Genomic DNA, 26,234 nt, shown 5'->3' on the forward strand with positions numbered 1-26,234 from the left:
CATACCCACCACAATTCACAAACAAATTTTGCCGCTCGTCAACGGGTAGCAAGCACTTCAGTAAATTCCAATTTTTCCAATGTACCTACGTATGCAAACATCGCTGCTGGTAGACAAAATTTCTCTTCTCAAAATGAGGTTTATACCCATGTCCCAACGGAAAATAACGGTCATGTTGCCGATTCAGGTAGCATGACTGCTTCCGACTAACTGAACAATTGCATCACATGATTGATGCAATGTTCAAAGCAAATACCATTCCTGAAGCTGTTCAGGTTGGTATAAAGTACACACAAAAAATTGTTATCGGACTCCGTTTCAATGGATCCAATTAATTGTGTGAAAGTTCTAAATTGGAATGCCCGCTCTCTAAAGGGTAAGGAAGATGAATTATTCAACTTCCTAACAGTTCATAATGTGCATATTGCCATTATAACAGAAACGTATTTAAAACCAGGACTCTCCATTAAAAGAGATCCAAACTATTTTATCTACAGAAATGATCGTCTTGACAGCGCCTGTGGTGGGGTCGCCATTGTCATCAATAGACATATCAAACATACATTATTTTCTTCATTCGAAACCAAAGTTTTTGAAACCTTGGGAGTTTCTGTTGAAACAAATTTTGGACAATTTTCCTTCATTGCAGCCTACTTGCCTTTTCAATGCAATGGGCAGCAAAAGAATTTGTTGAAAGCTGATCTTCAAATTCTGACTCGCAACAAATCAAAATTCTTCGTAATTGGTGACTTCAATGCCAAACACCGTTCATGGAATAATGCTCAAAGCAATTCCAATGGAAAAATTTTATTTGAAGATTGTTCTGCGGGATATTATACTATTCAATATCCCAATGGCCCTACTTGTTTTTCTTCCAGTCGAAATCCTTCTACAATTGATTTAGTTTTAACGGATTCAAGTCAGCTGTGTGGCCAATTGGTAACTCATGCTGACTTTGACTCTGATCACCTTCCTGTGACATTTGACATCTCACAAGAAGCCATTTATAATCCAATCAGCTCTACTTTTAATTATCATAGAGCTGATTGGGATTTATATAAAACATATATCGATAGGAATTTTGATGTTAATATTCCTTTGGATACCAAAAGTGATATTGACAATGCGCTCGTATCTTTGACAAATTTAATTGTCGAAGCCAGAGGCATTGCAATTCCTAAATGTGAAATTAAATTCAACTCCATTATTATTGACGACGATCTTCAGCTACTGATCCGTCTTAAAAATGTGAGGCGAAGGCAATACCAAAGAACTCGCGATCCCGCGTTGAATGTTATTTGGCGAGATTTGCAAAATGAAATTAAAAAACGTTTCGCTATTCTGAGAAATACCAACTTTGAGAATAATGTCTCGAAGTTGGATCCCAGTTCGAAACCCTTTTGGAAATTAACGAAAATTCATAAAAACCTTAAAAGCCAATTCCAGCGCTTAAAGAGGGAAATAAAATTTTATTAACAAATGGCGAAAAGGCTCAAAAACTTGCTCAGCAGTTCGAGAGTGCCCATAATTTTAGTCTAGGTCTTACTAGTCCAATTGAGGATCAGGTTACACGGAGCTTCGAAGACATTCTCAATCAAGAGAATGTTTTGACCCTTCGTTGGGAACTAATTTGGATGAAGTGAGATCTATTACTAGAAAATTTAAAAATATGAAAGCCCCGGGTGATGATGGTATTTTCTACATACTTATCAAAAACTTCCTGAGAGCTCTTTATCCTTTTTGGTTAATTTATTTAACAAATGTTTTCAATTGGCATACTTTCCAGATAAATGGAAAAACGCCAAAGTTGTTCCAATTTTGAAGCCGGACAAAAATCCAGCTGAGGCTTCTAGTTATCGCCCAATCAGTTTGTTTTCTTCAATAAGCAAACTGTTTGAAAAGATTATTTTAAATAGAATGATGGTTCATATTAATGACAATTCTATTTTTGCTGATGAGCAATTTGGTTTTCGCCATGGGCATTCAACCACTCATCAGTTATTAAGAGTTACGAACTTAATTCGGCTCAACAAATCTGAAGCATATTCGACTGGGGTTGCTCTTCTTGATATAGAGAAAGCATTTGACAGTGTTTGGCATGAAGGTTTGATTGTAAAATTGATGAATTTTAATTTTCCTCTGTACATTATTAAACTGATCCAAAATTATTTATCAGATCGCTCACTGCAGGTAATCTATCAGAATTCTAAATCTGATAGATTACCTGTTAGAGCTGGTGTTCCCCAAGGCAGCATACTGGGGCCCATATTGTATAACATTTTTACTTCTGACTTACCTGATTTACCACCAGGGTGTCAAAAATCTTTGTTTGCAGATGACACAGGTCTCTCAGCCAAAAGGCGAAGCCTTCGTGTCATTTGTAGTAGATTGCAAAAAAGTTTGGATATTTTCTCCACTTACTTGCAAAAATGGAAAATTTCCCCGAATGCTTCCAAAACTCAGCTTATAATTTTCCCACATAAGCCGAGAGCTTCTTATTTGAAACCTTCTAACAGACATATTGTCTCTATGAATGGGGTTCCAATTAATTGGTCTAGCGAAGCTAAATATTTAGGACTTCTGCTAGATCAAAAAATAATCTTTAAAAATCACATTGAAGGCCTTCAAGCCAAATGTAACAAATATATTAAGTGTCTATATCCACTTATAAACAGAAAATCAAAACTTTGTCTTAAGAACAAACTTTTGATTTACAAACAAATTTTTAGACCAGCCATGTTGTATGCTGTGCCAATATGGACTAGTTGCTGCAATACCAGAAAGAAGGCACTTCAGAGGATTCAAAATAAAATTTTGAAAATGATTCTGAAGTTGCCTCCGTGGTATAGTACTAATGAACTTCATAGAATTTCTAATATTGAGACATTGCAACAAATGTCCAACAAAATAATTTCCAATTTTAGATAAGCTCCTTGTACCCTTAGTATAAATTAGGTTAAGTTTAGTTTTAGTAACAGATGCCTGCGGTATATAATTCGGGCCTGGTGGCCTCACAACTGGATCTCAAACAACGAGCTCCATCGTCGTTGTCACCAGAGGCCGATAGCAACAGAAATTCGGGATCGGAAGTGGGGCTGGGTCCGCCACACTCTACGTAGGGGCGGAAACGAAATCTGTAAACAAGTATTAGACTGGAACCCAGCGGGACATCGCAGCAAAGGTAGACCCAGAGGCTCATGGCGGCGAAGCCTCAATAAAGAAATAAAAGAAGTCGACCGAAATCTAACCTGGCAACAGGTTAAAGCGATAGCCGGGCAACGCTCAGGATGGAGATCTTTCAAGTCGGCCCTTTGCGCCACCGGAGGTGTACAGGATCCATAAGTAAGTAAGTAAATTCATTTTTTAACCTTTCTCGTATACTAAGTATACCTAAAGGCTATATGATCACTCCAAAAACAAACTTTTCGTAGAAGGCTCGGCTTTTCAAAGGAGGGAGGGGTCTCGAACCATCTTAAGAACATTCCCCGGCCCTAAATACCTCTGCATACATATTTTCACGCCGATCGGTTCAGTAGTTTCGGATTCATTTTTATGTATATAGATTAAGCCATAAAATCGATTGTGTATCAATAACAGCAACAATTTACATACTGTCACACATCAGTAAAGTTAAATTATATATTTCTTATAGAGTCTATGCGAAAACGGCGTAAGTTTATTCATTACAGATGTTGTTGATACAGAACGCTGGAATTGAGCAACGCACAGCAACTTATACCTGCTTCGGCTGCGTATACTGCCTGAATGGTATTGCATTTTCGCAACATCGCACACCAACAATTTGGGTTCCTATTTTTAGTCATTTGCTGATTAGCCACAGCCATAGCCACAAGATTCCCCACGCCCATGAAGTGATATTGCAACAGCAACAGTGTGTTCGTTTACGACGAGGCAATCTCGGCATCTGATAGGATAGGATGGATCCGCTGCTGTCCGACAAACAGAGGAGGGCAACGGACATTCGTGATGCCATACAGAAGTACCACGCGGAACGAAATCCGTGGGGACCGGATCATCGAGCGCACGCCGTGTTTCTTGGAGTTCAGCGGAATAATGCACGACGGCGCTTTCACATCGCAGATAATGGAAAAAGATGTTGTTCTTGTATAGGATGGATCCTGCTTTTGGTGGCCGCTTGTACAGCGGCCTGGTATACGTGGTCCAGGGTAATAGACAGCGCGAACAATTTGGCCACAAATTTTCCGGCACTGCGAACCATCGGAGAAAAACAATGTCTACCAACGGAGCCGGTGACTAATTCGTTCGTTCAAGTGGTTAATTGTACACTGCAGCAGACAGGATTGTTTGCAGAGAGACTGGCTCTAGTGCTGAAGAGCGGCTACGATGTTTGATTGACGACTTAAGTGACCAGAGAGATGGTGGTTGTGATGTTTTGTGAAATTACTTTTACGTTAGGTCTAGGTGACCTAGAGGAACAAAATTCACCTGTATTTTACATACATAGTCAATAGGTTATAGTGAAGTGAATGAAGTTACGTTTTTGTGTTCGAAATACACTCTGTGCATGGATGTTTTGAATAGCCGCAAACAGACTGATAAGTAACTATAAGATTGTGGGTGTTTACTTGATCAATGAATAAATATTTATGTGTTGTGCCTACAGCTTCATGCAGTCGTATTTATTCTTTTCAATTACACAGTTCTGTAGAATTCCTGAACTCCCATTTTTTTTATGCTGTATTTACTTTATGAGTGATTTCACGCATAATCGGTATACGACAAAACTTTAACATCTTGGATTTGGACAGATCGAATGTATTTAGTATACTGCATATTCGTCGATTTCGAGGTTATATCGAATGGTCATATTCCTCATAATATTATCGAATGTGTGTTAAAAATAGTCGGACACTTAATATATTTGTTACATTTGGCTTGAATGCCTTCAACGTGACTTTTAAAAGTTAAGTTTTGATCTAGCAGAAGTCCTAAATATTTAGCTTCGCTAGACCAATTAATTGGAACCCCATTCATAATGACAATATGTCTGCTAGAAAGTTTCAAATAGGAATCTTTCGGCTTATATGGGAAAATTATAAGCTGAGTTTTGGATGCATTCGGGGAAATTTTCCATTTTTGCAAGTGGAGAAGATATCTAAACTGTTTTGCAATCTACTACAAATGACACGAAGGCTTCGCTCTTTGGCTGAAAGGCCCATGTCATCTGCAAACAAAGATTTTTGACACCCTGGTGGTAAATCCGGTAAGTCAGATATGAAAATGTTACACAATATGGTCCCCAGTATGCTGCCTTGGGGAACACCAGCTCTTACAGGTAATCTATCAGATTTCGAATTCTGATAGTTTACCTGCAGTGAGCGATCTGATACATAATTTTGGATCAGTTTAATAATGTACAGAGGAAAATTAATATTCATCAATTTTACAATCAAATCTTCATGCCAAACACTGTCAAATGCTTTCTTTATATCAAGAAGAGCAACTTCAGTCGAATATCCTTCAGAATTGTTGAGTTGAATTAAATCCGAAACTCTTAATATCTGTTGATTGGTTGAATGCCCATGGCGAAAACCAAATTGGATAAAGGATAAAGAGCTCTCAGGAAGTTTTTTGATAAGTATGTAGAAAATACCATCATCACCCGGGGCTTTCATATTTTTAAATTTTCTAGTAATAGATCTCACTTCATCCAAATTAGTTCCCAACGAAGGGTCAAAAACATTCTCTTGATTGAGAATGTCCTCGAAGCTCCGTGTAACCTGATCCTCAATTGGACTAGTGAGACCTAGACTAAAATTATGGGCACTCTCGAACTGCTGAGCCTTTTCGCCATTTGTTAATAACATTTTATTTCCGTTTTTAAGCGCTGGAATTGGCTTTTGAGGTTTTTTAAGGATTTTCACTAATTTTCAAAAGGGTTTCGAACTGGGATCCAACTTCGAGACATTATTCTCAAAGTTGGTATTACTCAGAATAGCGAAACGTTTTTTAAATTTAATTCTGCAAATCTTGCTAAATAACTTTCTACGCGGGATCACGAATTCTTTGATATTGCCTTCGCCTCACATTTTTAAGATGGATCAAAAGAAGAAGATCGTCTTGAATAATAATGGAGTTGAATTTAATTTCACATTAAGGAATTGCAATGCCTCTGGCTTCGACAATTAAATTTGTCAAAGATACGACAGCATTATCAATATCACTTTTGGTATCGAGAGGAATATCAACATCAAAATTCCGATCGATATATGTTTTATATAAATCCCAATCAGCTCTATGATAATCAAAAGTAGAGCTGATTGGATTATAAATGGCTTCTTGTGAGATTTCAAACGTCGCAGGAAGGTGATCAGAGTCAAAGTCAGCATGAGTTACCTATTGGCTACAGAGCTGACTTGAATTCGTTAAAACTAAATCAATTGTAGAAGGATTTCGACTGAAAGTAAAACATGTTAGACCTTTGGGATATTGAATAGTATAATATCCCGCAGAACAATCTTCAAATATTTTTTTCCGTTGGAATTGCTTTGAGCATTATTCCATGAACGGTGTTTGGCATTGAAGTCACCAATTACGAAGAATTTTGATTTGTTGCGAGTCAGAATTTGAAGATCAGCTTTCAACAAATTCTTTTGCTGCCCATTGCATTGAAAGGGCAAATAGGCTGCAATGAAGGAAAATTGACCAAAATTTGTTTCAACAGAAACTCCCAAGGTTTCAAAAACTTTGGTTTCAAACGAAGAAAATAATTTATGTTTGATACGTCTATTAATGACGATGGCGACCCCACCACAGGCGCTGTCAAGACGATCATTTTGTCACTCTTGATGAAGAGTCCTTGGAGAAACTTTCGGACGACATCGTGGAGGAACTCCCAAACGAAATCCTGGATGAACTTCCGTCGAAATCTTTAAAGAACATCCAGACAAAATCCTGGAGATATTTCCGGAAGAAGTCCTGGAGAAACTTTCAGACGAAATTCTTTAGGAAAAACTGGAAAAAATTTTTGGATGAACTTTCGGAGGAATTTTCGGACGAAATCTGAAGCAGACATGCAACCTGAGTCGTCAGAACGAACATTATTTTCCGTTGAAGAATGGGTATGAAAATCATTCATCGTCGGTAATTTTTCAGAAATGAAATTTTGCCTGCCTGCAGCGATGTTTGAAAAATTAGAGTTTGACCTTGGCGTGAAAGGTTCCACCACAAATCATGCATTTAGCATCCATGTGGCAATATTTTGTTCCGTGACCCCACTTTTGGCACTTACGGCACTGTGTGGGGTTTTGGAAATTTCCCCCAGGCCTGCGGAAATGTTCCCATGTAACACGGACATGGGACTAATACAGGCCTTTTCCAAACTTTTCATATTATTTAGCTCATTTTTGTTAAAGTGAACTAAATAAAATTCTTGAGACATACCCCTCTGGGGAGTACCAGAGCGAGATTTATTTTTCATCTTACTTACTTGGACTGGTGAAAATCCAAGTAATTCAGAAATTTCAATTTTAATCTCATCCAGTGATTTATCATCACTGGGGAGACCTTTCAAGACGACTTTGAACAATCGCTCAGTTTTGTCGTCGTATGTGAAGAATTTTTGGCGCTTCTCAGTTAAATACTGAAGAAGACGTTTGCGATCGTCAGAGGATCCCGGCAAAACGCGGCAGTCACCCTTCCTGGCAATCTGAAATGAAACCTTGATCCCCTGAAGGTTACTCAAAATCTCATTCCGGAAGCCAGAAAACTCGGCAACAGATACCACAATTGGCGGAATCCTTTGTTTCTTCGCATGAATCGAATCACCTGGGCTAGAGGTAGATTCGATTTGCTCAATTTCATCATTAATCAAATCGAACTGATTGCTCAGTTCGATAGGAGAAGAATTATTTCCGATATTAGAGTTAGAAGGAATATCTGAAGTCTCCAGCTTCCTTCTATTTTTTCCGCGCTTTGGCAGGACGGTCTTGAAATCTTGTTTCTTAGAAGAAAGTGGAGAATTCAGAGACTCCCCCTTCCTCTTGTTTTTGTTAATACTCATTGCTGAGCGTGGAGACGTGACCTTCTAAGAGGTTTTTTTTCCCAGAACGGTGTCCCTGCAGAATTACCACCGCTTGTCGGAATTTTACTTCCACAAACGGGTCCAACGTAAAACGAAGGCACGGCTCCTTGCAAAGATCGTAACGGGATCAGTGAGTACAAATAGCGCTGAGAAGCACTGTTGAAATTAAAATAGCTTCGGGTAGTATTAAAAACTTCCTTCAGCAAAGAGAGAAAATAAAACCGCTCAGCACGAAAGCACGATGCGGTCTGAACTCATTGACTGATTTCAACCATATTTGGAACACGCATTCTTTAACTAAAGGAGACGACGATAAGTGGGTTAGGGATGCTCTTTGGAAAAGAGGGAGGGTTTGGGGGGAGAAGTATTGCTTAGTTATCTATCAATTCAACCTTTTATCGAAATCATGGCTTGCCCAGGGAAAATAGACGGAACGGTGGATATTTTTCCTTCTTGAGAAATAGACGTTTGCCCGGAACAAGGCGATTGTGGGTTTGTTCCCTTCTTCAAAATCAGCCAATGTTTTCAAATGAAATCTGCCTTCTTTTAACCATTGATGAAGTATTAATAAGAAAACACAATTATCCTGTTGAACAATTGGTTTATTCATTTTTCGATTGTGAAAAAACTGAGAATCAAACTGTCAATTCCGAGCAAGGCCGGGTACATACAGCTAGAAGTCTATATTAATCACTTCCCAGTTATAAACTGCAAGCACCTTTTTTGTAATGGTAAGATGTTGGCTTCAATTATTTTTAAAATTAACAGTGAACAAATGTTGAATAGTATCAAACTGGCATTTTCAGCGATATTCCACAGAATTTTAACAAAAAAAACTCATCGCATATATTTCTGAACATTTGGCAATAGATATCTCACTTGTCACAAGACGAGTTTGTACAATCCCATTAAATTCCACCACTTGATTTTAAGTTGACAGATACGTATTTCGACCTCAACAGTAAGGCCGTCTTCAGTGTCTCGTACTTGACTCGACTTGAAGAAAATGATCGCAGCTTACACTATTTATACTATGCGTTGGTATAATAATTTATCTAGGTACTACTAGGTACTACATTTACTACTGTGCTTACTTCTACTCGTTTGTTGCTTAGGTATAAACTTAATGCTTATGTATAAACGTGAAGAGCCAGGAGCTACCATTTCCTTGATCTTTATTCAACAACCGCGTTTGTACCTGTGGTAGCCGCGTGTTATCAGCACGAGAGTGTATATAAGACTAAACGCGTGATCCACTGATTTATGTAATTAGCAATCGCTGTCGCACCACTGGTCACTGGTGGCCAGTCGTGTGTCATATATAGATTCATTATATCCACTAACATAGTATCGAGCCAGTATGCGCGTCCTGTCAAGTGAGACACTAGTCACCACATCCCCCTTTCTATAAAATAAATATGTCTGCTGTAACATTCAAGTCGTATGCACGTTAAATATTTCCAAGCGTAATATCGCCAAAGAACACTGTAGCTCATTCTATTGTAAGATTTCTATTCTTTATTTACAAGACTTTTTTTCGCTATTATTTATTTACAAGACTTTTAGCCCGTGGCTGGTTCATCTTGGGCTATTTTATACTTCTATTCTTCCTATAAATAACCATAATAAAGATATCATATTGCACTCTATTTGATTACCAGATTCCATTCTTATTCAGACACTTCATTTATAAACTTCTTATTAACTTCGTATCACTTACCATTGTTATTCAGACACTTCATTCATAAACTTCTTTTTGACTTACAATAAGAGAATTGTTGCACAATTGTAAAAGTGCATAGACACGGAAGATTATGTTGGTTTAACTAATACTACTTTGGTTGCTACCTATCTTTTTACAGAATCGTTTAATAAACCAAAGATGTACAAACCTGATCGGCTAATAAGCATACCACTAACCATTCACACTTATTTAATTTATTATAATATAATCATAAGACATTCCACGTCGAGCATCCGTGCGAGACGGTTGTAAGTCCGCGTACGGTCTGCTTCTCATTTGGTTTTTTTCCTGAAGTACAGGTAGTGGTTTTTTTTCCGAAAGTGTTTTGAAGCATAGTGCTTGAGTGGAAGTGGTGCTTAGCTGTAGCAGTTAAGTAGCCATTTCGTTGGTTTTGCAACTACGCAAAACTTTGCAGTTTATTCGGCGTCCATCGCAGGCGCAGGCATCATCGTCCCACGCCGACAGTCATCATCCATCGTGCGTCTCCACCAACACAGCCGCTGCCGTCCTGCCACCATCCATCCACCCAGTTGCAGTGTTGGGTGCGGCGAGAACACCAACAATAGCGTGGTTCGCTTCGACCGCACCACTGGCGAGTGTCCATCGAGCTAGTGTGTGCTGCCAGAACTGTTAGCCGGCAACACAGCAGTGTGAACGCAAGTATTTAATTGAGCTCCCTCTCTTCTCCATCTTATTGGAATAGTTTTTTTTCTTTCTTTTTTACTCGTCTTCCCAAATCATTATTTTGTTTGTGTGTGTGTTTTTTTTTCTGCCCTTGTGATAATTGTTTAGTTTTAAAAGAGATTGTGCCTCGCTGCAGCGGCGCATTTCGTGTCCGCAATGCGCGAAGGCGAAGTTGGCGGGGGTACTTCGTATTCCATGTCTGATGTTTCGTTGCATTCGGGTGTTCCAAACCAAAACGAAATGGACACCAGCAACGCTAAAATTTCCTCTACGAGCCCCCGTCCCAAGGTCTACCCTCACGACTCTAGTGGGCCGTATGTTGTTTTCTTTCGACCCAAAGGCAAACGTTTGAATATCAGCCAGATTAGCAAAGATCTGGAAAAGCGATTCTCGTCTGTCACGACCATTGACATGGTTGGGTCCAGTAAACTCCGTGTCACGGTCAGTGATCGCAAACAGGCCAACGAGATTGTCACCTGTGAGCTTTTTACTCTCGAATATAGGGTGTATTTACCGTCAGCAGTGTGTGAGATCGCGGGGGTGGTGACGGAGGGAAGTATGACATGCGACGATTTGAAACAAGGTTTCGGTCGTTTCAAGAACGTTTCTTTGCCTCCTGTTGCGATACTGGATTGCAAACAAATGTATTCGGTGTCGCAGGAGGGAGAGAAGCGGAGTTATTCCCCGTCTGACTCTTTCTGCGTCACTTTTTCCGGGTCCGCACTGCCTGACTACGTAGTGATTGGCAAACTTCGTCTACCTGTTCGGCTGTATGTACCGAAGGTGATGAATTGTGTTAATTGCAAGCAGCTGGGCCACACCGCTCAGTACTGTTGCAATAAACCTCGCTGTGCATCATGCGGAGAGAAGCATGTGGAGGGCGCGTGCAAGACGGCACCGAAATGTGTCTATCCAGCTTTCCACGCTCACCATAATGGCGGCTGCTATAAATTATTTTGACATTAACTGCTTCCGACGCCTAATCCGTTCCGACGCCGAACCGTGTCTTAGCAACCCTTTCAATTTGTTTGTTTACCTAATCAAATTTATTAAAGATAATTTTATATTTTTCAGCATGGAAGCATCGAAAATAATCATTTGGCGAACATCCAATCAATTAATAGTTTGTGTTGTGAAAGCGGCGTAAACTTATACGTTCTGTTCATGCATAGTACTGCAAAAGAAACTACAAAACTACGTTACCAAACGGCTGTTCACGATTTAATCATGGATGTTTTGTGAATTATCATCCTTTTCGACCAACCATTGGTTGATCCAGAAATTATCGCAAATTGCCAGTACAAACTGGTCTCCAACATGCTTACTTTCCATATAAATGTGAATATAGAAAACTCATTGCATGTCAGTTTGCTAAACTCCAAATAAAGTTCTTACAGTTCTTATTATCAAAGACAAGATCAAAGATAATTAAAAATGACCTTGTCGTGTTTGCTTAGAAATTCCTTAAAGTATTCAAATGTACTATACTATGGTGCCCAAAAATTCATAATACTTTATTTGCTCAGTATAATCCACGGTATTTACTATACAATTTTGAAAGAAAAAACCTATTACTGCTACTCATCCTCTTGGAATAAAAAACGTGTAAACTTTTAATAGAAGGCACAGCAAACGCATGATTTCAACGCACCAGTATGTTGCCTTGCATAGCGTACAACATTCAATAAAATAGCCACAAGACGGTAAGGAACTCAATTGATTCCAACCAAATGGCGTGATGAGGTTACTGGTCAAGATCTTTGCCAATTATACATGATTTTCTGACCAAACGTTGAACTGTACGACGTTGAACTACTTTGGCAATGGTACTATTTTATGTAAAAGCAATGAAGATTGAAGACAGTGTCCATCAAACATACACCAAGTTGAAATTCTTTTGCTTCCATTCGCCGGAATGTAGGACCTAAAATACAAAAAAAAAATATAATAAATAGATTAAAAAAGTTTACCCATATCATTTGAATAGCTGATCGTTTCAATTCGCAACTTTTTTTTTCCAGTAAATAAACATACTGAAATGGTTGCTGAGATACGGTTCAGCGTCGGAATCAGTTGGGCGTCGGAAGCAGTTGCTGTCAGAATTATTTATAGCAGGCGCCATTATAGCGATCGTGGAAAGCTGGATTGTAACGAAAGCCCTCCACATGCTCTTGAAGCTTGCCCAACGTACATACAGCAGCGAATCCATCAGAAGCGGTCTTTTCAGCAACGTTCTCGGCGAAGTTACGCCGAAATGTTGAGGAAGGCCGCTCCTCCACTCGTTTCTGACACCATCTACTCGTCTCTTCCTTTGGACGATCAAGGTAGCTCTGACTCCGAGGTTGGAAATGGGGTTCCCTTTGTTTTCAATGGCTCAACGAGGAAGAGAATAAAACAGAGCCAGCGACCCTCGAAAAAGCCTAGAAAACAGCATCAAAGTGAGCCCCAATCCAACATGGTCAAATTCAAAGCGGATGGAAATACTCAAAAACGTTCAACTTTTGTGGTTTCATATCGGGATGATCGAGAGTTTCCACCGCTTCCGGGAACATCTAAAATCCCAGATGCCCCATTTTTTGCGATTTCTCAGCCAGAAAGAGAGCATACAGAGCGAACAGAAGAACTCCCGAGCGCTCCAATGTTCACACTTTCTGGCATCGTGGAGCTCATCCTCAACTTCTTTGATGCTTCCGACCCCGTGAAGAACATGGTCAAAACTGTTCTTCCTATTCTGACTCCTCTCCTGAAGCAGCTGGCTTCGAAAATGCCCCTCCTCGAGTCATTTGTATCCTTCGATGGCTAACTTAGTCAATAAGGGTAACATGATTTCGATTCTACAGTGGAACTGTCGAAGTATTCTTCCGAAATTAGATATTTTTAAATTTTTAGTTAACGAATTACAATGCGATGCTTTTGCTTTATGTGAAACATGGCTAACACCAGATGTGAACCTTCATTTTCCTGATTTCAACATAATCCGCCGCGATCGGGCAAATCGATATGGAGGGGTGCTTTTAGGGATCAAAAAACAGCACTCCTTCTATAGAGTCGATCTTGCGCCGATGTCTGGCACCGAAGCTGTCGCATGTCAGGTGACTATTCGAGGAAAAGACCTCAGTATCGCCTCGATATATCTTCCTCCAAACACCGCGATATCTCGAAGAGATCTCTCGCACATCTGCTCGGTTATGCCCGAGCCACGGTTGCTCCTGGGAGATTTTAACTCCCACGGAACAGGCTGGGGGGAACTGTACGACGACAACCGTTCATCAATGATATACGACCTCTGCGACGACTTCAATATGTCAATTTTAAATACAGGAGAAGTTACACGAGTGGCTCCTCCAGCAAGAGATAGCCGTCTAGATCTTTCCATTTGTTCGAGCTCATTATCGTTGGACTGTACTTGGAAGGTGGTCCAAGATCCCCATGGTAGTGATCATTTGCCGATCGAAGTTTCGATTTCCAATGGACATAAGCAATCTGCTTCCATCGATCTTTCATATGACCTCACGAAGCACATCGATTGGGGCAAATATGCGGACGCCATCAGCGATGGCATACAGTCGATAGAAGCACTTCCCCCGCGGGAAGAGTACAAGTTTCTATCGCAGTTGATTCTTAAAAGCGCTCTTCAGGCACAACGTCGACCGGTGCCAGGAGCTGCGGTTCGTAGGAAACCCTACAGTCCGTGGTGGGACATCGAGTGTACGCAACTTTATCGCGAGAAATCCGCCGCGTTCAAAGAATTTCGGAAACACGGGACGATCGTTCTTCACAAACGATACACCGCGCTCGAAATCCAGTTCAAGAAACTGGTCAAAGTGAAGAAGCGCGGATATTGGCGCACTTTTGTTGAAGGTTTATCGCGCGAGACTTCAATGAAAACTCTGTGGACCGTCGGGAGAAGAATGCGCAACGCGTCGTCCGTAAACGAAGATCGTGAAAGCTCGTCGCGGTGGATACTTGACTTCGCAAAGAAAGTTTGTCCGGATACGGTACCGGTGAGGCAAGAGCTACGTGATGCTTTTGCAGACAGGGATGATATGGATCGTCCCTTTTCGATGATTGAATTCTCACTTGCTCTCCTTTCATGTAACAATTCCGCTCCAGGGATGGATAGAATCAGGTTCAATATGCTCAAAAACCTCCCAGACGTCGCGAAGAGGCGCTTATTGAACTTGTTCAATCAGTTACTGGAGTGCAACATTGTTCCGGATGATTGGAGGGAAGTGAGGGTGATAGCCATCCAGAAGCCCGGAAAACCCGCGTCGGATTGTAACTCGTATCGCCCCATCGCGATGCTGTCATGTCTTCGGAAGCTGTTGGAGAAGATGATTCTCTTCCGGCTAGACAAATGGGTTGAATCGAATAGTTTGTTGTCAGATACACAATTTGGTTTCCGCAGGGGCAAGGGAACGAACGACTGTCTTGCGTTGCTTTCTTCAGAAATTCAGCTTACTTTCGCTAAAAAAGAGCAAATGGGCTCAGTGTTTTTGGACATTAAGGGGCTTTTGATTCAGTTTGCGTCGATGTCTTATCCGCCAAACTCCACGAGTGTGGACTTTCACCAATTTTGAACAACTATTTGTACAATTTGTTGTCAGAGAAGCGTATGAGTTTTTCTCATGGTGACTCGGCAACTTCACGAATTAGCTACATGTGTTTCCCTCAGGGCTCATGTTTAAGCCCCCTTCTTTACAATTTTACGTCAGAGACATTGATGAATGTCTCATGCCAAATTGCTCGTTGAGACAGCTTGCAGATGATTGTGTTGTATCCGTTTCAGGGCCAACATCGGTTGATCTGCAAGGACCGTTCTAAAGATACTCTGGACAATTTGTCCACTTGGGCTACGAAGCTGGGTATCGAATTCTCTCCGGAGAAAACTGAGATGGTTGTCTTTTCAAAAAACACATAAGCCGGCAAAGTTCCCGCTCCAACTGATGGGTAAGACAATCACTCATAGCATATCTTCTAAATACCTCGGGGTCTGGTTCGACTCGAAATGTACCTTCGGGAAGCACATTGTGTATCTGACACAAAAATGCCAGAAACGGATCAACTTCATGCGATCAATAACCGGAACATGGTGGGGAGCGCATCCCGAAGATCTTATGACGTTGTATAGAACAACCATTTTGTCGGTCCTCGAATACGGTAGTTTCTGCTTCCAGTCCGCGGCTAAAACACACATGCTTAAGCTTCAACGGATTCAGTACCGCTGTCTTCGTATCGCGTTAGGATGTATGAATTCGACACATACAATGAGCTTGGAAGTACTTGCGGGAGTACTGCCACTAACAGATCGTTTCGCGGAATTATCGCTCCGGTTCCTCATCCGCTGTGAGGTTTTCAATCCATTGGTCATTGATAACTTCGAGAAGCTGCTCGAACAAAACCCTCAATCTCGATTCATGAGTATTTACCACTGGTACATAACGCTGGAGGTAAGCCCTTCTTCGGTAGATACCAATCGTGCTAACTTCTTAGACTCTTACAGTTCCTCTGTTACTTTTGACCTGTCCATGAAGCAGGAGGTTCATGGAATACCAGACTTTCTGTGTGCGGAGGTCATACCTCCATTATTTGCAAGCAAATACGGGCACGCCAGTGAGGAGAGAAGCTTTTTTACAGACGGGTCAAAAATTGATGACTCCACTGGTTTCGGTGTTTTCAACGTTTTTCATAGCGCCTACTTTAAGCTCAAAGAGCCTTGTTCCGTGTATACTGCTGAGCTAGCAGCTATACACTATTCACTCGAGCAAATCGCATCCCTACCTCCTGACCACTTTTTCATCTTCACCGACAGTCTAAGTTCCTTGGAGGCTGTTCGGTCAATGAAACCGGTTAAGCACTCAGCGTATCTTTGCGGCGAGGATTATCAGGACATCGATCATGTCGTGTGGGCGTGCGAGGAGCATCGTGGCCCCAGATCTGCGCTAACTGAACATCTCCGGGTCCGAGGAAAACAACCAAAGCCTATTAGGGAAGTGTTGTCGGGCCTTGATCTCGAGTACATGTCCCTGGTCCACCAATTTTTGAAAGTTGCTGATGTAAAACTGTAATCATTGCCTGCCCATTCCCTTGTCTGTCGTACCCCATATCGAATGTCTTCCTCTTGTTGTACATTTCCATGTCTGTTGTAAATCCCTTCCGTATGTCTTCCTCTCGTCGTTGTCTCCCAAAAAAAGTTTGTTTGTCCCGTTACAGATGTAAAAATGCGAGGAATATCAACTTTGTGAACATCAGCATCGTAATTACTTAAGCACCCTAAAATCCTTTCCTTTCCTACTGTATTATTGTATTCCCTAACCTCGACTAAACCGCGAGTCTTTCGGTTCCCCAAAACTAACACTATGTATAAGAATCAAGAAATGTATTGTTAAACTTGATTTCGGCTCCGTAACGCTTCACGGCAAATGAGCCTTCCAAATAAACGAAAGATTAAAAAAAAAATATATATATAATCATAAGAATTTTTTTTATGGACTTTTTTTATAGATTTATTTATAGACTTCCTTTGATTATATCATTTGTCAACACTTGTGTAATAGATCGATACAGTTTCAACGTTGCTTAACATTCAATCTCTCCAATAATATTCACCAAAATTCACCGGAATCTCCTGATATACATACGATGACATAGATAATGTACAAAATGTTGCTTAGCGAAAAATTAAATCAATATTTTAATTAAATCAGATGTGAAGAATTGATAAGGAAAACGTAAAAAACTGGACACCAAATTGACCATGTTTTTCTTTTTGAAAACTTCTACTGAAGTATATAGTACCACACGATATGTATAAACAAAACAATGTTGTTAATATTTAAAATGCGATTCTCGATAGCAAGGTTTATATGTAAATGTTATTGAACCAAAATTATCCCACTTAGATATACACCCATATTCTTGTTTTCGTACGAACGCGCATTCGAACGAAAGTTGATGCGCATTCTCGTTTACGCCAGCAAAAGCAAATAGGGAAACGGTTCGAACGAATCGCATTCGTTCGAAAGTTTCATTCGTCCGTAAACAAGAATAGGGGTGATAAACCTATCGCATAAGGAAAGAATATTCACTAAAAATGTGACCCATAAAATAAGGCCCAATGATCCACAACTCTAGATGACAGTACCAATCTTAAACAAAAATGAATTAAGGTTCTTGTTGCTACGATTCAACTTGTGAAAAGATTGTTTGGTTGTCAAGATTTTCCCTCTTGCAATACGAATCAAATGATAGCTTACATTGCACCTGTTTTCTGTTTTCTTAGCTTTGTATAAGACGAGCTCGGTAGTCTAGTAGCAACTGCTTCAGCCTAATAAGCAGGAGGTCGTGTTTTCGATCCCAGGCTTGTCCCTTTCCTACTTTGTATTTCTCTCTTAATTCGTTCTGTGTTTCAAGTTCTACCAACATACCAATACCTTTCACACTAATAATGCCAAAACCTTCCGTGGCACATATGAGAGGTCGTAAAGATCTCTGCAGCCTTCTTAAGTAGGTGTCCAACTAAGTATCCTTCCCCTTCCGTAGCATTCGCAAGGACGTGGCCAGGACAGATCTTGACTGTTTGAGAGTGCCTTGCTTTCATCTAAGAGGTAGTGATTAGTCCCAAATCAATATCAGTGGTAACGGATTGAAGTGATGCTATTCCCCTACAATAGTCTGGGCTTGTCCCACCTACGAGTTTGCGCGAATAATTCAATGCTAATGCTAATCTGGCTTTTTCAGGTTTGTATAGAAAATTGTTCAAGACACAGCCATACCTCTTTCTTTTTGCATACTCATAATATCCTAGCAATCACAGTTTCTTATAATATAATGTTAGCTTCTTGGCGGACGCTCCTCACTTAGAGTGAACATAATCACGATGCACTCGGGCCATGGTCAGGCCATGGTCATTTACGATCGGTCTCTGTTGGATTTTCGAACGATTTGTAGGGTTCAGGCAGCAGTAGGTTGTTGGTTCGAATCCACCGTGATGGGATTCCATGGTTAGTTATAGCTTCCGCGATAGAGCATTTCGTATTTCGATTTAGCGCCAAGATAGACACTGTTTAAGTCGCACCTCCAACGTTTGCAAACCTCCAATGGCGCGGGGCTTCATGCCAGATTTCTGCTTACGGATTCATGGAGCTTTTCTCGGTAGTTTCAGTAGTTCAGAGCTCAATGTCACACATCCCAGACAGGTTCTGACGGCCGCATCTCACACTTTTATGTCTGAAGCAAAATACCACTCAGCTAAGTAAACAAACTATCAGCTAAGTAAACAAGCTTTAATTGACGGTTGATTGTCATCGGTGTACCCGTGGAATCGGGAGATTGGAACCAGTGAAGACCAGAGTTATTTCGAACGCCTCGTAGATTATTTCTGTCCAAAACATCCTTATAGAAGTGTACATAAACAATTTTTCAATGAACACTTTTCATGTCAAACTACTGAGCTTTTTTAGTAAAGTGTCGGGCATACTGGAAAAGCTGCTGGTGTTGCCGGTCGCAACGAGCTGGGACACGAAAGTTGGCCAGCCTCTAAAGCTCTGGACAGTCTAGATGACTATTCAACAGTCCTCTGCAAATACACTCGTCGCTGTCAAAGAGTTTCGGCTCTAATTAATTGAAATCATTCTTCCAAGTAATCTCAATTTATTGAGGGTAAATCAAAACGAAACTGCTGTGGACCTTTTTGATTTATGTCGTCTCGATGTTGGGATAGGCCTGACTAATCACAGCTCTCCGCACTCCTCTCAAGAATATTGATTTCCTTTCTGATCAATCCTTAAGCGGTGGATTTTCGCGTATTCAGTGAATTTAATCACAGTGCCTTTTTTGCACTCTCAGTGAATTTAATCACAGCACATTGGTTGTGCTCTCAGTGAATTTAATCACAGTGCCTTTTCGCACTCTTAGTGAATTTAATCACAGCACATTCAATGTGCTCTCAGTGAATTTAATCACAGTGCCTTTTTTCACACTCTCAGTGAATTTAATCACATTGCTTTTTTTTTTAATTGCACTCTCAGTGAATTTAATCACAGCACATTTGATGTGCTCTCAGTGAATTTAATCACAGTGCTTTTTTTTCACTCTCGGTGAATTTAATCACAGCACATTCGTTGTGCTCTCAGTGAATTTAATCACAGTGCCCTTTCGCACTCTTAGTGAATTTAATCACAGTGCTTTTTTTCACACTCTCGGTGAATTTAATCTCAGCACATTCGATGTGCTCTCGTTGAATTTAATCACAGTGACCTTTCGCACTCTCAGTGAATTTAATCACATCGGGTTTTTTAGAATATTTGCACCAACAACTCTGATTCAACAACTAATGAGATAACATAAAAGGTCTCTACCAACAATACAACCATTTTTTTTAAGTTTGTTTGAGTTGATTCAGTTGAAAAAAAAATCCTCATCACATTTCTTTCGATTCTATCGGATTCTATCGAAGTCATGTCTATTCAAGTCAGTATCAAGGCATGTCTGTCTTTATGAGTTATTAACGCCTATTAACGAAACAATCAAAGAAACTGAGAATATTTCAACCCTGAAATGCTTTAAAGCGGGCAAAGCATAAGCTTAGTCCATCTTGAGACATGGTTCTATTTTGAAGTCTCACTTATTGGTGCTTAAACAGAAAAGGTTTTTTTTTTCTGTCCATTAGTTTTTTTAAGCCACAAATATTCAGGTTTAAAGATTCTTTTTGTACTGATTAGTTTTCAACAATCAAATCTTAACTTTGGCAAAGCAAATTTATATCATTAGAATTGTATAAGGGTTGAAACACATTTTCCCAATGCTTACAGAGTCGTCACATATCTTCCAACAGAACAATTGTTCTTTACGAGTACTTTTGGTAATATATAATACCAATTTAGAAGCTAAAAAACAAAGCATTTCCAAGCGCGTATTTCATTAATTTAGCTTTTATCTGAAATGAATCAAAAATTTGTCGCGACATATGAAGGTATGTCGAGAGCTGACGCATGAGAAACTGATTTCCTCGTAATGCTTAAAATGCTTTGGAGCAAATAAGAAAACGACTGAAACAAATAGGTATCTCTACAGAACGTATACAGTTACTCTGAGTGAGAGGAACTTTGCCCAAATAAATGGATACACGATGCAAAGGCTAAGTATTCTTAAACATAAATAAATCCAAAAACTTATAATGTTTATGGAAGACATTTGGATCAAATATGATGATATAATTATTATTATGTGTTTAGCAAATTGATGAAAAACGCATAGTACTGCACAATAATCACATCGTCAGTCCATACCGAGTGATGAAACTATACTTACAAAATTCCTTTATTATAATATACTACACTTTTCATCAAGGCATCAGCATTAAATGTTGTTAAAATAACACATACCTCGCATACGCCAAAACCACCCGAAAATCACTTGCTATACTCACATGCTACAGCGCACTGTAAAATCATTTGATATAACAAAACACAAAGACGAATAAAATATAAATCACTCGACGCCGTGAGCCCACTAAACTTGTCAGGACATGTACAGAATGTGACGCGCGACACTATCAAATTTACCAAGAGATTCAAAGAAAGCAAACAAGCAATTTTCAATTATTGAGCACTCGCATCCGCATGATCAAATTCTTTGCTTTCTTTCAAACACCATATTCTTCTTTTCTATCCGTTTTGTTACATGTATACTGGCATGATCACTGATCAACATCCAATAATTTTTTTTCCTCGTCGCCACTTGTGGTAGCCGCGTGTTATCAGCACGAGAGTGTATATAAGACTAAACGCGTGATCCACTGATTTATGTAATTAGCAATCGCTGTCGCACCACTGGTCACTGGTGGCCAGTCGTGTGTCATATATAGGTTCATTATATCCACTAACATAGTATCGAGTCAGTATGCGCGTCCTGTCAAGTAAGACACTAGTCACCACAGTACCTGTCGGTAGATCTCCAAGCTCAGGTACAAACGCGGTTGTTGAATAAAGATCAAGGATCAAGGTAGCTCCTGGCTCTTCAAGTTTATACCCAAGCATTAAGCGCAACAAGCGAGTAGAAGTAAGCACAACAGTAAATGTACCTAGATAAGTACCTAGATAAATTATTATACCTACGCATAGTATAAATAGTGTAAGCTGCGATCATTTTCTTCAAGTCGAGTCATAGTGTATAGCCGCCAGACATTCTAAATACTCACGCTCCTCTAATGTGGACGTGTACAATACACATGTAAAAGTATTGGCTTGATAAATGGATTGCGAGTGATTTGACTATGCGTCCAATTTGGGAATCTCGAGCTCGTTCAGTAGCCGCTAGGTTGCGAAGGCCGACGGAGGTCCTTCGTAGCTTAGTTGGTTATAGCACCAGTCTAGCGTACTGTAGGGTCATGGGTTCGAGTCCCATCGAAGGGAAAGTGGTTACCTCCAATACATTTTTCAAATTATATTTTCATATTTCTATTTATATATTTTTCAAATATGTATTCATACTACCACGTTCTCATTTTATCATTTGTTCATAGTTTCCTAAGTTCAAATTTTTATATTTCCATTTTATCTTGTTTTCATATTTTCGTTTCTTCGTGCGTTCATATTTTTATATGTTTATGTTTTCATTTATTTATATTTTCATATATCTTTATTTTCATATATTTTTATTTTCATCAGTGTTGTGCTGAATCATTGTCAGACGATAATGATTGCAATTTTCATGTGAAAACTTTTCACGTGAAAACAGTAGGCGCCGGCGACAACTTCTCAAATTTTGTACTCAAACGATAATAAACACAGAATTTTCTTTCAAACATTAATCTTTACTAATATCAGCTAATTGTCTACAGTCCCGTTATATCTTCTATTTGGCGTTATGGTTTCATGGTAGTAAGGAAAAAGAGTTCAAAATGTAACGGTAAATGCTTGAAATCAAGATATGATTTTCAAACGATTCTTAATCGCTGGTGAGTTTTTATCACTTGATAATTTAAAAGCAAGATCGCGGGTGAGTTCGATCATCCTCGATTTTTTGAAAATTTGATTTTTCCCAATCCTGATTTTCATATATAATTTTTTTCATATACATTTATATTTTCATACTTTCGTTTTCTCATATTTTCATTTTTATAGCATGTGAATATAATAGTGCGAAAGTGTGAAGTTATTTTCATATTTCACACTTTCATATTCTTATGCTTTCACGTGTTATATTCTCTTTATTTTGCTTGTTTCAATGTTTACTTCTTATATTTCATATTTCAGTTATATAACATATCTCCATATATTCATGACTTATATTTTCATATATCCATATTGTTATATTTTGATATTTTTATTTACTATCATATTCATTATTATTTATATTTTCAAATGTTCATATTTATTTTTTAATATTTTTATATTCTCATATTTTCATATATACATATTTTAATCCCTTCATATTGTCATATTTTCTAATATCTATTTTTCCACATTTTCATTAAAATATTTATTAAAAATTTACTAAAAAAAATACGGGAAGATCGAGAGGGCATCATTTGCCTAAGACGTTATTATCTGACAAAATTTTAATACGTTCGATGATCAAACTTTAGAAAAACGGGAGGAGCTGACAAGATACAAAGGAAATGTAACATTTTCAATACAATAGAAGAAACATATTTATTTTAATAATTTTACCATTTGTATTTTTATAATTTTTGACACACGGTGATCTAGTGACGCTGAGGTCCTTCGGTCAGGGACACTGTAAACTATTTTTCAAATAATCCCGATCTAAATATTTGTATTTCCTTTTCAGCTGAAACAAGTGTTGCTGGTGAAGTTTGTTTCACACCAAGGATCAATTTGCTCTCCTTTGATTTTCATAAATTTTAACGTTTTTTATACACTTATTCTTAATATTCCCATACATTTTCTCAAATTACCATGGAGCTCCATATATTTTAAATAATCTCGCATAAACATTTATAAACAATCATCTTGTCATAAACGATTTACTTAACCAAATGACAATAATCTTCACTTTCAGAAACATTGGGTGCTGACGTAGATTCTGAAGACGCATCACACTAAATCACACTCTAATATTACTACAATTTATTATTTCAGAAATATGCTGCAGAATGCAAAATCAATGGAATTGTTTTGCCAAAATCTATTCATTCATATTACATTCAAGAACAAAACATCACATTTTACAATATCAATACCAATAAAAATATAATATTCAAGCTTTTTCGCCAAGAAAAGCACCCTTAATAACCCATTCAAATTCCAACTCCAGATACCTATGAAGGTCGCGCGAGTTCTCCGCATCTTCTTAAGTAGGTATCTAATCAACACTTCCCACCCAAATCCCCACTGATCGTAAGGACCTGGCCAGGTGTTGAACAAAGGGATCGTTGAATGAAAAACATGCCAAGCCCCAGGCTGTTTTTCTGGCGCATCTAACGTCCCTATCGACAGCCAACCCAGGATAGTGTGCGGTCAGATATGCTATGCTATGCTATGCTACAAAGTCATAATCTTCACATTAAAATGTATACGATGCTTAAAAACGGCACTGACCCATCTTACCCCGTGTCCCACCTTGCCCCGCCTAACCCTACCAATGTGTTTAGAATGTAATGAGCGCAAAAGCATATTTTTGATTACTTTTACTAATGTAAACGTTTTTCTGTCTCCATTATCATCGAACGACAACCTTATTTGACAAATTGACTAGAGTTTGAGATTTTCCATCAAAGGGACAATTGGGACAATTATGCATATAACGGCAATATACGAGAAAGGCAAAATACGACATTAAACTCATTTCGGTAGTTAAACAAGGAATTGCCCAATCTGTTAATAAAATAATCAGCAGATAGATTGGAATAAGGTTTTTCTAAATTTTTTTATCACTATTGTTATCAATTTATTTAATTTGTAGTAATAATAAGAATATAGAAACACGAGATCAACATTAATTCAAATTCCCAAATAAGCGTAAAAAAATAAAAACAAAATTAAATACTATTTTGTTCCTTCTTTCTAATCGGGATGTTTGTACTAAAATTGATCTCCCATCGACAGACGACACTATTATTCGTCTCCTGACCACAAACTATTCAATTCATCGCCCATTGTTCAAGCAGATGCATTATTCGATAAGTCGTCAACAACAGATTCGCGTCAAACATATCGGAGCAGCCAAATCGGTTCAATTTCAAGATTTTAAAGTGCCTCAAAGCCATACACCACAACCCAAGACATGATCGGTATACGATTTGCCCGACCGGACCGGGACTACTACGATATTGACGAAGTCGGCCGAAGTGCAACCGTTTTGGACAGGTTGCGCGGCCGAGCTCGATGGGCCGCGTGCTGTTACAATTGCTGCATCTACTGCCAGCTGGTGTTCAACTGGAAGTTGCTGCTGGTATTCGGCATAATTTTTATGGTAGCTTTTATAATGTATCTCAACAGTGACACCATCGAGGAGCTCGTTGCGCGGACTAACCAGGAAGCGGTGCCCATCTAAGTTTAGAAGTGACTGTTTTTTTTCTGTTTGTGTGTGTGTGATCCGGACTATTGTTTGTGATAATTATGACTATTCATAACTCTGATATGAAATAAAAGTAAATTAAATATGGAAGTACTTACATAGCCGTCTCCGTCCAGACAGGAAGAAATCGGTTTCAGATCCGTTTTGACCAGTTCCCAAGCAGCTTTCGAATTTTGACCGTCGCACATCAAAATTGATTCTCCCAACACATCACGGCCCTTTCGGCCAGCTCGACCTATCATCTGACGATATGTTAACGAATTCATCACCGTCCTACCGAACATGGGTGTTCGGATGATAACCCGCCTAGCCGGTAAATTCACTCCACTACTTAACGTGCTGGTTGCCACTATGATTCGCAGAGTTCCACCCTTAAAGCAACTTTCAATAATATCCCTTTCGTCGGCTGTCAGTCCCGCATGATGATATACACACCCATAGCGAGCCGTTTTCCCCAACACTGCATCCAATCCCGTTGGACAGTTTTTCAAAAGACCTAACGCTTCCGCCAATTTTTCTGGACTGATTTCTTTTCGTAACTGTTCGCCAAGGTCCCCCTCACTTTTCATGGTTCGATAAATAAACTCTGCCAAATGAAGTGCCAACTGCTCACACCGATCCTTGGATGGACAGAACACAATAACCGAGCAACCCTCCAGAATAGTCTCCAAACATAGCTGAGCCACGTTATCTTGATCCCTCATAATCCCTTGGAATGGATCCGGGTCCAGTTTTCTCAACAGCTTTTTCTGATTATCAAACACACACGTCCCCAGCTTGACCATCTCCTTCAGCTCGATCGGCCGATAATCGGTCCGAAACTGTTCCGCCTGCAACCACTCCACCAGCAGTTCCATGTTGGGCAACGTGGCCGACATGCCCACAATTTGAATCCGCTCGTCAAGTCGTTCACCGGCGAAGCGAACCTTCGTCAGCAACAGCTCCAAAATATAACCGCGGGAAGGATCCGAAATCAGATGGATTTCGTCCACCACCAAAAGCCCGACGACGCTCAGTTTGCGTTGCTCCAGCAGGCGGTTGACGATGGAGTTGGCTTTCTCGATTGTACACACGGCAACGTCAACGCTGTCGAAACCACCCGGCGGGTTGTGGCCACCAAAGAAGCCTTCGACGCGAATGCCCGCCGGTGCGAGGATTTCCTGCCGAAAGTAAATGAAAATGAGATTAAATTTTATC

At 39.5% G+C, this 26,234-nt stretch overlaps 2 protein-coding genes across 2 annotated transcripts in view; one reads left to right on the forward strand and one right to left on the reverse strand.

Moving 5' to 3' along the window:
• LOC134208784 (DNA polymerase theta) overlaps nucleotides 1-26,234 on the reverse strand; it is a 51,984-nt gene that overhangs the window by 23,779 nt on the left and 1,971 nt on the right. Inside the window, exon 3 of the mRNA XM_062684729.1 lies at nucleotides 25,136-26,197. Coding sequence (XP_062540713.1) covers nucleotides 25,136-26,197 — 1,062 coding nt within the window. The remainder of the gene's footprint in view (nucleotides 1-25,135; nucleotides 26,198-26,234) is intronic.
• LOC134214476 (uncharacterized) lies at nucleotides 3,704-4,650 on the forward strand. Its single transcript, XM_062693836.1, has one exon. The coding sequence runs from the start codon at nucleotides 3,939-3,941 to the stop codon at nucleotides 4,371-4,373; it is 435 nt and encodes a 144-aa protein (XP_062549820.1). The 5' UTR covers nucleotides 3,704-3,938; the 3' UTR covers nucleotides 4,374-4,650.

Source organism: Armigeres subalbatus, chromosome 2 (assembly GCF_024139115.2).
Source record: "Armigeres subalbatus isolate Guangzhou_Male chromosome 2, GZ_Asu_2, whole genome shotgun sequence".
Taxonomy (NCBI): Eukaryota; Metazoa; Arthropoda; class Insecta; order Diptera; family Culicidae; genus Armigeres; species Armigeres subalbatus.